A 14171-nucleotide genomic window follows, 5' to 3' on the forward strand; every position below is an offset into this window, starting at 1 on the left:
TGCAGATTGCCATAGGTCTTAGAGAGAAATCTGCAAATAAACATTTTCAATGTCCTCTAAAAGCTGTTTCTCATTTTAGCTACTAATGATTTTGATCATTTGCTTGTATTGCCTGTTCAAAGAACACTAATCCCACTGAATGAAAAGACATATCCCCTGGAGATTGTAAATATTCTTCACTCCAAATGACTGCTGTTCAATTTAATAATTATTATGTGCTTAGATCAAAATGCAAAAATATGTTACTCAGAAACGTTATAGAGAAGTGTGAGATTTTTAAAATGAGATTACACTACTATTCAATCTAGTTTATTTACAGTTTAGTTTTTGTTATAGAAAAGCACAGAACTGGCAAAAACAGATGATAAAAATAAGTTTCAGCTATCAGTAAGCCATGTTCATATTAATTCTGTGGGTATAATGAATTATATTATATTAATTAATATTTCTGTAATGTATAATTAACAGTCACGTCTTGAAATTATAGAAATTATAAATAGGTTATGGTTTGCAGATGACTGTTTTTCCTTCCCCTGATCTAATACACGATGCTAATGTCCCAATATTATGATTTTATTTAAGTGTGATCTTAGATACTGCATATGGGTTTATTGCCACGGTGCTAGAGCTTTTTAATTTTAAGAAATTTATGTTCAAATATCCAAAGAAAAGCTCTCTTATTTGTTGCAATATGCAGGGCAAGCAATCAGTTTAAATGTGATAGATTATTTTTTCTGAAAGCAGAAATTTTGTGCCAGTTTAGATGCTACTGACTTTCCTATCCTTTTTAAAGACCAAATCAGATTCTGTATATGAGCAACAGATCAAGCTGTTGAGAACAGATTATCAATTTCACTGAGAATTCCTGCCTTGGTATTTTTTCAGCTAAAATAATTTTAAAAACATCCCATATTTACCAAATGAGTAAAGATCAATTTGGAAAAAGTATAACTATTAGGCTTCTTAACTACAACTGTTAGCATTCCATTTTCCAGCAGAACTATCTGATTGGTCAAAAGTTGTCAATAATCTTATTTTTCAATAACTTTCACTTTGCAGCTTTAAAGATTAATATAAATAGTGAGCTTATGGTCCATGAAAGATGGACACAAAAGTGTTTTAATATATGGGTAAAGATGTAGTCTCAATTGAGCAAACATTAACGCTTTCATTGGTATCTCTTAGTTAATATTTGCAAACTAATGTTTTTTATCAAGCCTTCTAGCAAGACATAATTGTTGTAAATTTTGTTGACTGAGCTCTAGCTTGATAAAGATGCAAAGCTGAGAGCAGTAGAACGCTCAGATATCCCAGCCCCTCAGGTTATCCTTCCTAGTTATGGCTAGTATTAGACTAAAACAGTATAGTAGTAGTGCAGGTTAAAAATGTTTTTGATCAAAATTTTAAGTTTATAAAAAGTAGGATTTTGTAAATTATAGGCTTCATGACTCTGCTGTCACTACAGTAAAAGCAAATTAATTTTCCAGTCATTTGTGACTGCTGAACAGCTGCATTCTGCTTGTAGGTTACTGGACATAATTAAAAACCAAATATTTTCTGAATTAAAAGATAAGTTAGATTTGTCCTTTATATCGTTACTCCATAGGGTAAGGACTTCAGTACCATTCATATCAACATATTCATACAAACTGGATGCATAATTTTTCAAACATGGTGCTAAGAAGAATTGTTATTTTATGCCTGTGTGTCAAAACGCAACACAGATTGCACAGTTCTTGAACTTTGCATATTTGTTGTGAACATCTATATAATGAAATGCACAAATTAGCATTTATTCCACTTGATATCTGCAAATCTGAAGTTTATTTGCAAATGCAAATACTGCCTTACTTGAACGGAATGGTCTTGCTCTGCGAATACAGAATACTTTCTGTTTTGAAGTGTTGTTCAGTTTGAGTAATGCTGACGGGACCAACTTGTAGTACTTTGTGCTTTGGACTGTTTTAAAATTTCTTCTAGTTTTTAATACACATTAAACTTATTTCTTTACTGTCTTTTCAGGTTAGAGATGACAACAAAAGACAACACCCATGTTTAGTGGAGTTCTCAAAATTGCCGGAGCAGGAAAGAAATTATAACTTGCAAATGTCACTTGAAACACTGAAGTAAGTTGCTAGAACTTTAGAAGCTTATAGTGAGAGTTTCCTAAGAAGGTGCAGTTTCCAGAATTATAATGTGACATGTCAATTACAATTTGACATGTAGGTGAGGGTAATAGTATGAAAATGAGGGAGTGAAATACATTAATGATTGTGTATTTGGCATTGAAAATGGCGTTTATAGTTGTCTTTTTAATATCTATGGAATTTTAGAATTATTGTGGTAATTTGATTATGAAATGTCAACTCAGGCAGTTTTCATCTATTTTGGAGGAAAGAAATAGATCCAAGATTTGAAAAAACCTTCTTCACTTCTTATTTGGTTTAATTCAATTTTGTTTAATTGCTTTTGATTTTCTTTATTGATAAAGCATGCTGACAATCAATAGTTATTTCTTTCATGTGACTAATGACGAGCTTTGCTTCAGGACCCCTTCCTGCTATTTCTGCGTTGTCTGTGCATATTGCCACAGAACAGTAGTAGGCATTCTCTCCTTTTGTGGATGGGCGGTTAGATGTGTGAACGTCGTGGAAGCTCTCCAGTTGGAACGCTAGAAAATTTCAGTGGGATGTAAATGGGTTCGTTCAAGTAATCTAGTTGTCTGGCTCACAAACATACAATTCCTCATCTCAGCTTTGTCAGTCAAGCAGGTGTGAGTTCTTATTTTGCTGTGAATGCATTGAAAATCTATTGCGTGTAGCCAACACGTTAAAATATTTCTCAAACTGATAAATGCCCAGGGGGGTATGTGGTTCTCCAGACACTCTTATTTGCAATCCATTGAAATCTATTTTTTTTTCATTGTTAAAGTGCAGTTGTTTTTTCCTGTTCAGAGCATTACCAAAGGATGACTGTCTGTGTGCGATCTTACCTTTCTGGGAAAATTAATCTGTACTATTAAAAAAATTGCCATGTAAACTGATAGTGCCAAGATAATGTTTACCGTCATAATATAAGGATTTCATGTCCTCATAGTAGAAAGCTAGATAGAACACTCCTCCTGGAATTTCTCGTAGTGTCCTGCTCTGGTCAGCTTCTCTACACTATTTACTGATCCACCATTCCCACCAAGTAAATTACTAGATTAAAAACGTATTTATGACCTTAAGCGTTAAACAGTTTCTGGAGGGATATATTGGCATTATTGAGATATAAATGGAACTCCATTGGAAGCAAGAAAATAAGCTCATATTTGTCTTCAGCTAGATATTAGAATTTCAAGGAAACTTTTGAGACCCCTGACAGCGCAACAGTGCAATGCAGAATAGCTTCTTCCTTCCACTTTATGAAACTACAAAAGATTATGTCATTAGCTTTCCCTACAGTTGGATTTTTTGCTAGAATAATCTATATAAGATGACTCAGGCATAATAAAAATCATGCTCTCAGATATAAATGTACACCTCTATTGTATCACTAAATAGTAAACAAATTTTAGTGTCCTTACATGATTACTGGTTCAGGACCCAATCCTTTTCTAACTCTAACCCTGACAAAACAAAAAATAATTTGCTTTTATAAATGTATAAATTATGGATTAATTTTATTTTAGAATTTCATTATTTACTCTAAAGAGTGGCTTTTCGTTAAATGAATAGTCATTCTGTGGATTTCAAAATTTTTATTCTTAATGATCTCAGTCTTCATTTCATTCTTGTATTAGTCCTTGTTTTCTGAAGTATACCGTTCTAATTTTGCAATATTGTATTGTATTTAGCACATAAATATCTATTGTTCAGGGATTAGAATATGAGTGTCTCACTTCATTTCTGCAAACTTTGCAAAGGTGAAGGAACTGGTGCACTAATCCATTCTAGTGATCCATACCATGATAACTTGAATTGTAAGCTACTTTGACTAGTTTTTTACTAGGTGTTTCTAGTCTATTAGCAGTCAGCCTCAATGGGGGAGAATGAGGAAGAGGGAAAGAAACTGTTCTTTTAAAAGTTCCTCTAGTCAGCTGTATGCTGTATACTTTACAATTTGCATCAAACTGTGTACTGCATACCTGAAGTAGTTGCAAGACATCACAAATATGTCTCACTGTAATTGGATTTTTTGTTGGTTTGTTACCAGTTTTGCTGCCAGCTCTGCTAGATGATAGAGGAAGAAAGCAAGGAAGTTCTGAGTCATATTATATGACACAACATTTCTTTTCAATATATTGAGATCTCTATATTTTTTCTATGTGACTGAATACTTTTATGAACTATAAAAATTATATACTATATGAAATGTCAAGATTCACAAATGAGCTACCTCTGAAAATGCCATGAGATTAAAATATGCCGCTCATACCATTTCTGCACATTCTTATAAATATTCTGTAGCTTGATCCTCTGGGTTTGGGTTTTGTATATTTTTGGTTTGGTTTGGGTTTTTTAATGCTTACGATTCTGTGACTGACTTCGCATTTCTACCAATTTACTCAGCTGAGTGTGATAATTGCACGTATCAATATTATGCTGAGGGCTGCATTCGCCACTTCTAGTTTTCTTGTTTAGCTTTGAAATGTTTTATGGGTCTTTGAAGTTCTACCAGTATGGATGAGTCTGCCTGAAAAGTAAATGGAAATATAATTAAAATCTAACTCTTGGTCCCCCATCGCCTTTTTATCCCGCAGTGACTCTCTGATTTGGATTTGCTGTGTCTGGGTGGAAATAACGTAGGGTTCAAATTCCTGACTTACATTACAAGGAAATTAGGGTTGGCGGGGCTTAGCTCCTCTGTACTGCTTTCCACTGTTAGATATGTTTTCTTACTTATGCTGGTGATGGCTGCATAAGAATCACGTACAATTTATGTCAATTGAAATTTATCTGCATGGGATATTCTTAGCAGATAGTATGTTTTGCAGGAGGTGGCCACTGCATGTTGATTTCCTCATAATCTGATTTTACTGCCTAATTTTAAATCAGGGTTCACAGACCATAATGGTAGGATTTACTTCATGTAGCTAGCACTAAAAATATGCTGCAAGAATCTCCTTGAAATATATGACTCTCTGCCAAGAGAAATACTGCTATACCATTATTTATGATCTTTTTTCCCCCAGTCAGTTCAAAAGCAATAAATATAGTTAAAGCAAGACTAGAAAATATTGTTTTAAGTAGAGTCAAGAACAAATAAAACCCCGTTTTCCAACTTTCTTACATGTTGGGAAAATTGGGGGTGGAGTCCAAGGTTTACAGTTGCGATTTCTTCTGCATAATCAGTTTCAATGAAAGATATGGGTGTCACCCTCAGATGTCAAAAAACTTCTGCTCTGACTCCAAAGTGGTATCTGACTTTTGTCCAGGATTTCTTTTCATTTCAATGTCATATTTTAGTAACGCATCTGGGCTAAAGAAACAGACTTGATATCCCAGTATTGAACATAAGTGCAGAAACAAATAATTGATGAATTAAGATTTATACTGCTGGATAACATGACTGTAAGAACAGTAAGAGGTCTGAAGTAATCAGAAACCTGATTAATACTGTCAACCCCATTGTAAGGTTATGTAGAGACTGTTTGTTTTCTGAAATGAGTTGCATCTTGCAGAGTCAAGCCAGAACAGGCTGCCTGGGTCAATGGCTCTGTGGTAGAAGCCCTGTGGTACATGACACGCCCTGTCTAGCTTGAATCCTTTTCTCTGAAGTGGATTAATGTGCAACATCCATGCTGAGCATGAAGATGGCAGTTTTGGCCTAATGCTTATTATGCATTCTGCTGTCAGTCCTCTCTTCAGTAGCATGTCGTAACAAAATCCAGATCCAATTAAAATCTCTGAATAACAGTCTCTCTTTGTAAAGATGACACGTTCTAAGGATAACAAGTGACATTTCCTGCCTTTTCGCCTTTCATCAGCTTTGAAGTAAATAATGTAATATTAAAAGATTTTCATATAAAGCAATATGAATGAGTAGATAAGCAGTATAATTATATAAAACAGAAATATATATTTCAAGGGCAGGGAATCTTTCAACTGATGCCCCACATAGACGAAATAGACTGCATGATAGTTTCACTTTGAAGTAGTCCGCTCATATTTTTACTCAAATTTTCAGGAACATCATTTTCTTAACACTATCAGAAAGCTTATTACACATACAAAAAGGCTGATGTTGATCTTTCTATATTATGTTGTTGTCATTCCCATAAGTCTCATTTGCTGTATAGTCCCATTTATATACCCAGAAGCAACTCTAAATAGAGAAACATTTGCAGTAATTTATCTTTGATTTCTGTGTTCTAGAACCCTGTTGGCATTAGGCTGCCATGTTGGAATTGCTGATGAACATGCTGATGAAAAAGTGAAAAAAATGAAACTTCCAAAGAAGTAAGTTGAAATTCAAATGCATCTTTTTGTTAGGCAGTGTGAGATAAGCAAACTGTATTTTAATAATTGATATTTATATTGCTAGTTTTATTAGTACTTGGGTATGCATGTGTGCATATGAATTTTCAGAAATTTACTCCTGCCTGCATCCACACTTTTTATTTTAGACATTTGCAGTCTGATGGGTGTTTTCACGATTCATTGAAATGTCTGGCATTCATTGTTACATAGTTCTTTTGTATATGGAGTGGACTGCAGAAACCTGATGAAGAATTTTTGTGGCAAAATTGTCAATATATTTTGCTGTGCTGCAAATATTTAAAGGTATCCTGTCTGAAAGTCCTAGAATGGCCATCTAGTGACTTGATGTGGAGAGAACCAGTAGAGTAATTTGACTTTTTCCTGAGTGATTGCATGGCAACAGCATTAGTAGGGCTGGGCTCAGGCTGGTATGACATAGTGGCCTCCACTACCGCAGCTCTGAAACCAGCTCTTATAGCCCAGCCAAGTGCCCTGGCTTCTTCCTTTGCACCAGTGTGCACCCCTGTATGGGCATGAAGATTTTGGGAACTTTTACTCAGTTGAAAGTAAGGGGATGTACTTGGTGAAAAACATATGACAGCCTTACAGCCCAACATACATTTGAGCCCATGGTTTGTAAGTTTGTCTAGATTGGTACAAAATTCAATGGGATAATGGAGGATTATAATGTGTATAAAACTAGAAAGGTAAAAGTCACAGTTTCAGTATAAGAGAACTTCTGAGTGTTCTGTTATTCCTGAATTTAAATTAGTAATTTAGTTTCCTTGGTTATGACTAAGAGCGATGGTAAGTGCTAGTTGTTAAGTTGCTACCACCATAGCTCTTTGCAGGGATGTGCTCAGTGCAGAAATAGTTTCCTCTGCTATTGCATAGCTCCATCATTCACAGCAGCCTTTCACTGACCCATACCTTCATATTCCATAGACTGCATCCCTAAGGCCAGTATAATAACCCCAAGCCTGTGTTTAATTAAAGCATGCCTGCCTTTTTCCTTTTGTGAGCCAAAAGCACATGTACCATTCTGCAAAGGTTCCTGCAGGATTCTGGGTAATACTTTACTACAAGGTAGCTATATGAACCTGGACCTTCAAGTCTTTGATACATAGCATGCTGCACTGATTTACATACCATTGGTATCACAGCTTCAGAATCCCTGATGTGGTCGCTTCACAGGAATGAATGAAAGTAAAAGCAAGGGATTAGTTTAAATTCCCCAAAACTGTTCTTCAGTTTTGGTATCCCAAAATAACTGCATGTAAGACTAACAGGAAGAGGTATCTAGGGCCTTCTGTACTTTTGTTCTGAATTTCCTGGGCAGAAATGCATATGCAGTTGGAAGATTGTTCAAGTGAATTAGATTTGATGCTTTTCAAAGGCTGCAGCTAAATCTCAGGTCTGAAGAAATTAGACTTCCTATTTTAAGAGTGATAATGCTGAGTCTTTTTAATGTCATTAACAGCCATAACTTTAGAAACCTGAGGTCCTACTGTACATACCAAGTCAGAATTTTGACACTTCACATGCAACGGATAGAAAAAATGTGCAAAAAGGAATGCAAAACAATATATGTGGCTACATTCTCAATAGCATCAGGTCTTTCTTGAGAAAAAATGGAGCAAAGATTTTGTGATTTAGATACAGTTGTGCACATTTTGTGTGAGATACAGTCCTGCAGAGAGGAAGTGTTGCTCTTTCACAGTTAGACTAAACAAAACAAAAAACCAAGAGTTACAGCAAATAGGGTGTGAACAGCTAATTTTCTAATGGGAAAAGAGATGTCACTTCCTGGGTTTGCTAGTTATTTCTGTTCCTGTAGATGGTACAAATGTGTTGTCCAAATACTGTCAAATTTCCTATGAAAATTTATTAACTTCTCGTATCTGTGTGACACACAAACTTTATGTTATTATGGAAAACAAAACCAGACATCCCTTGGATGTAGCTCATCTGCTCTACTAAATAAATTTTTCAACCTCACTTTGTATATTCCTGTCTGTCTTCTTAACCCATTGCTTTATTGTTTCTGTCATGCCATTGTAACAATGAAGATTGTAAAATGCTAAAACCAAGTTTATATTAGTGTCAGTCCTACGTAATTTTAGCATCACAGCCACACTGGTTACAAGTTGGGGAAAATCACATTTTTAACTGACAGTTGTGCCAGAATTTCGCCTTTTCTAATACAGCATCGCTCTAGAAAAGAGCTTTTTTGGACCATTTTGAACTAGCTGAAGTGTACTGCAAACACAACTTCTGCTAATGGAATTTCTCTTTCTATTAAGAAGTTTTTTCTTGGTATAAATTTACTTTAGGTTTTTGAATAAAGCATCCTCCAGTAACTTTTTATTTTAAAATACCTCCTTGAAATATTCAGTCTTTATTTTAAGAAATTCTAAATATTTAGTGATTCTATGGTTTAAAAAAAGTCTAAATGAAAAGGAATTTTCAGAACAAAAAGAAAAAAGTTTTTTTTAAAAAAAAAGTTTTGCTATGTTTATTTTTCTCTTGTAAAATAACTCACGCAGACTGCTGAAAATCTTTAATCAAGAGAGCAGAGTATGGACTAAGATCACTTGAAAACGTATCTACTACTTTTTCTGTAACTTTATGAAGTGGCACAAATGAAAATTCCATAGTGCTTGTTGTAAATCAATGGCAGATAAATATGATAGTGATAATGTGCTGTTGAAGCAGTTAAATTTTCAGCTTGAAAATTATTGCACATTACCTACTTATTAAAAAAATTGTTAATATAAGGCCAGTAGAGATACTGAGCAAGACAAGACCAGTAAGATACTGATGAGTGAAAGACCAGGCAGGAGCTGGGATTTTAGCTGCCTTCACTCTGCAGCTCAAGACGATTCTCCAATGTTAATTTGTACACACACTATGCTTTTGTTATTTGCCTTAGTATCCATTGATAGTTATCCTTGATAAGTATTTATGTGCATCCTGAAATAAGGAATGCACATCCTTTGTGACAAAATCCTGAGCATCCTTTGAGACCCCTGGTTCTTTGACCCTGCTCTTACAATGAAATAGCTGTGGCTCTCATAGCTTTTATATGCACAAGATAACACTTGTGCAGCAGATTGTGACAGGAAAGAACGCAGTAATTGCCAGCCTGACAAAAGTGTTAATTCTGTATGATTCATTATTTCCATTACGGACTGGTTTTACTCATCTCCCTGAAGCGGCTTCGCAGCTGCCCAAGGAGATGTAACCGTGAGGGCATTTAGCTAGCATGTGGGAGACAGCAGCACAAATGCCAACTGCCTGCTTAATTCTGTGATAGAAATTTGCCGATTGGTAGCTATATGAATGGTTGATTTTGGATTGACATTCTTGAATTGTTGTTTTCAGACTTAAATTTTTTGGTTTTTAATGTAGTAATTTTGAAGGACGGTCTAACCTCATGTTTACAGACGATAATCCCCCTTAAATGCTTGCTTGTTTTCAATTATTGTTTTCAACCAATAATTTGTTTAAATGGGTTTTAGAATAGTTATCACAGAAGAGAATTAATTAAGATTTGTGGAGAGTTTGAATGTTCTAGAATATAAATGGGGATAAATACTGTTTCTTTTTCTGTATTTCTCTCTGTCAGTCCAAATAAAGAAAATACAAGAAAATGCCAAAGTTGTTTAGAAAATAATTAGACAATTATTTAAACTAACCATTCTTTAAACACCCCAGTGTTTAACTTTCAGTGAGAGAATGTTGTTTATTTTCCACAGACCCCTTTCGTTATGGGCAAAATAGCTCTTTTTTTTTTTTGTCAGTATGCTCGCAGAGAAGCACTGAGGGATATTCAGGGCATGTCCACCATCTCTGGCCCGGTCTGTCCCGGGGCAGCACCAGCTCTGGCACCTGGAGCATCTCTGCCCCCATGCCACCCCTCCTCTGGCCTTGGTCTCTGCAAGGCTGGTTTTCACACTTTTTCCCTCACTCCTCTCTGCCTGTGCAGTGTTTTGCCCTTTCTTAAAAATTTTTTCCCTGAGGCATCACCAGCTGTGCCCTGCAGTGAGTCCCTCCTGGAGCCACCCGTGTCCAGCACGGGGCAGCCCCGGCCTCTCCTCACAGAGGCCGCCCTGCAGCACCCCTCACTAGCACCTGAGCATGAGCACCCAGTACAGCCCCTCTCTGTCTGCCCCCTGCTTTGCTCTTCCTGCTCCCCTTCCCCTGCATGTTCCTTCATCAGCTGAGGGTAGGGGAGGCAACGTCTACCACCATGGTGACGCTGCACAGTGTTGTAGGGTTTTGTTGTAAATTTAGTAGGTCCTGATGTGCTGCATCCATCACCATATGCATTACGTCCTTTAGTGAGAAGGTGTGGTCATAAGTAAAGTGGGAGATTACTATAATTAATTAGGAACAATTTCATGAAAGTAAACACCACTGTTATATAGGAGCACTAAAAGTAGCGAGGAAGCTGTGTCTCTGTTCTGAAGTCTAAATTTTAAAGGTTTGCTTCTATGATTTGAAGGATAGTTGAGGTATGAAGTATAATAAAGACAAACTTTTATTAGATGGACTTCATATGTGATCCTGAGTAAGCCATTTCACCTGCTCTGTCTTTCACATCCCTATACGTAATATGAAGAATATATTTTCTTGCTTCAGCAGGAGGTAGGTAGAATTTAATAAGTATTGTGAAGTGCTCAGAGATAACAATAATAGTCTTCATATAAGCATTTAGATAAGCAACATCTTAACCTATGACTTTAAGTATGTGAAAGTGCTAAAATATTTTAAAAACCTTTTTAGCTCACACTATTTTGGGTAGCTTTCATTACCAGCTACCTCATCACATCAAAGTGCAGTTAGCTTGAAGCAAAATCAAATGTCAGTGCATTATTATTCTTTATGTTCAAAGACACATTATTTGTGTAGTTATATTGCACACATGTCACTTCTTTCCTTTGCGGTTTCTATTAATTTTTTCTTACTGAGAAGTAACTGCAAGTTCTGTGTTTTTTGACAGCTACCAGTTGTTGAGTGGATATAAGCCTGCTCCCATGGATCTGAGTTTTATCAAACTGACCCCCTCTCAAGAAGCTATGGTGGATAAACTAGCAGAGAATGCTCACAATGTGTGGGCAAGGGACCGTATAAGGCAAGGCTGGACGTATGGTATCCAGCAGGTAAGTGCTAACTTCAGTCACCTGAAAAAGCACTTATCTATTGAGATATTTCACAGTTAAATGGGAATAATGGGAATACAAAAGTTGGAAGAGGCAGCTAATGAATGTGAGTCTGTCAGTCAAAGAGAGCAAAAATACATAATTAAAGCAATCCTGCTAAATCTTCTAGCAGTATGAGACTCTTCTTTTAAAAGCAATATTAAAAGATTGATGGTATTTTCTTGTATGCTATCTAGGTCTCAGGGTAAGAAAATTGCATGCAGGAAGAGAATATGCTTTAGTATTTTAGGAAATGTAAATATTGACTTTCAGTAGGGGAGTCATTTCAATGTTTGCTGTCCTGAGAACGGAATAATTTTGTTTATCCAGGAAAATCATAATGTAAACTTCTAGTAATCACTTTGCTAGCATGTTGTATTTCTCGCAGAGGCCATGTTTAACTGACAGTAGTTAAGTCAGTCTCCAAGTTCAAGTCATGCCTTAGTGGTTTTGTTTCTGTGAATAGAAATGCTACCTGGTAGGTATCACAATGTGTTATAATGGAGGGAAGTAAAAATTAAGCTTGGTGGATTGCTAACAGCAAAGCTCAGGGTCTGTGTTTTCTTAAAAGAAAAAAAATGTATTGGATATACAATGAGCCTAATTTATTATTTTTCAAGACAGCTACTATATCAATTTTCCCTTAGGAGTCATATAATCTATTCTTTCTGTGGTTTTTAATGAATTTTATATAGAGAAAGGTGTCTTCACTTCTGTTACTAAATGTGTGGTAGCATATCACAGTGAAATTTTAGGAAAATTCACCCCTTGTGAAAAAAAAGAGTTTTCATGTTTTTGCACTGGGCATGAAAGATCATTATTTTTGCAAAAATGAGAAACAGCTGTTTTGTAGGTGCACAGTCTTTCCTGCCTACAAACAGTGGTTTTGTTTTTGACAAAAATTCAAGTTATACATTTTGGTTCAGCACATCTCAAATTTTGTTTTTCTACAAGACCGAAACTCATTCTATTTGCAAAGCTTTTACATGAAAAAAATAAAATCTGGTTTTATATATATAAAGTTAGGCACTTAAATTCACCTCATCACATACTGATAAAATACATTTAAGTGACAAAATATATGCCACATATCATTTCAGCATTGCCCATTATAGTATCTTACTATAAAGCTCTCATTTTGGTACTTTGTAAACTATTTTGGAAATCTAGGCTCTGTATTTGGGTCTAGGCAGACAAGGAACCAGTTCTTGTGTTTGCAGACTGGAATGTATGTAGTATCCCCTGCTAGACACTGAAGATAATTCAGCGTTGGTGCAGCTCCCCTGCTTACAACACGATTAGATTTTCCCCTAATACTGCATCTTTGAGCAAGGGAAGGTGGCCCTTTGAAATGCTGTTAACATTTCTGATAGAATATTAATAATGTGAAGTGTTGGAAGTGATGATTCTCTGCTGTCAGGTAGGGGGAGCAGATTAATTCGTACGAACCCACTGTTTCAATCCTGTGTTTATAGAGGCAGTGCACAATTCATTTCTAGAATGAGAGTCTGTATGTCTCTAGATGCTCAAAAGAAATATTTCTGATAGATTAAAGAATGCACTTAACAATTTACACCATGCTTCCCATAATTTTTTGCTCCCAGAAGCCAAATATTTTCCATACAGAGCCTTTCCAGTCAGGAGATCTGAAATGAATGGAAGTTGGGAAATCGTTACAGCTTTGATAGAACCCTGACTTATCCCAAAATTAAATTTAGTTTTGCAACAGAATTTATTGGTTAAGATGAAGTTAAGAAGGCTCTGGAATCGAATGCATCTCTTAGCTAATTATGTTTCTAACTAGCATTGGGAAAATTTAAACCCACAACTTATATGTAGTAAATAAAGTTTCTTAGATCCTGAAGACAATTTAACCTACAATGTGTATCTGTATAACTTTGAAAAAAAAGGATAAATAATTTTGCCATATTTTTGGGGGGTATATTTGCATGTAAAATATGTTTACTGAATTAGCGAGGTATTAAGTAAGAAAGGCAGTTAAATGATACTATCAAAGAATTTTTCAGTGGTACTGGGTTGGGAATGATAAGGAAAAGATGTAGTGGGAGTTTCTCCTTTACAGCTGTACAATGTGTTTATACGCTGTCTTTATGTATGTTTTGATGTGCCTGTGGTATAAAAGATTCTGCTTTTGAAGAGGAGTGATGTGATAGTAATCGGTCATTAGTTTTTTTATGGTTCCCAAAAGGCAGTGGAGTTGCCACAGGCCACAGCTTTGGTTTAAACAAATAAAATAAAAACATTGATTAGACAAATCTAGTACAGGATGTAAGCTAAAATTAAATACTTCATCTTAATGTCAGAAGAATCATGAGGTCTGTCTGTAGTTCTCAGTGCTGTGCCAGGAGAAAGAGACTGGCCTTACTGTTGAATCTAAAACATTGTGGCCCTGTGAAGAGACATTTTTGAGGCTCACCAGGAGAGAGCAAAGGGAAGGAGGAGGGCTCTGTGATCTACCCACTGAACAGCTCTCTGTATTTTA

At 35.7% G+C, this 14171-nt stretch overlaps 1 protein-coding gene across 1 annotated transcript in view; it reads left to right on the forward strand.

Moving 5' to 3' along the window:
* Positions 1-14171, forward strand: part of RYR2 (ryanodine receptor 2) — a 437201-nt gene that overhangs the window by 238366 nt on the left and 184664 nt on the right. The window contains exons 25-27 of the mRNA XM_064445463.1: positions 2023-2126; positions 6360-6443; positions 11470-11629. Coding sequence (XP_064301533.1) covers positions 2023-2126; positions 6360-6443; positions 11470-11629 — 348 coding nt within the window. The remainder of the gene's footprint in view (positions 1-2022; positions 2127-6359; positions 6444-11469; positions 11630-14171) is intronic.

Source organism: Phalacrocorax carbo, chromosome 3 (genome assembly GCF_963921805.1).
Source record: "Phalacrocorax carbo chromosome 3, bPhaCar2.1, whole genome shotgun sequence".
Classification (NCBI taxonomy): domain Eukaryota; kingdom Metazoa; phylum Chordata; class Aves; order Suliformes; family Phalacrocoracidae; genus Phalacrocorax; species Phalacrocorax carbo.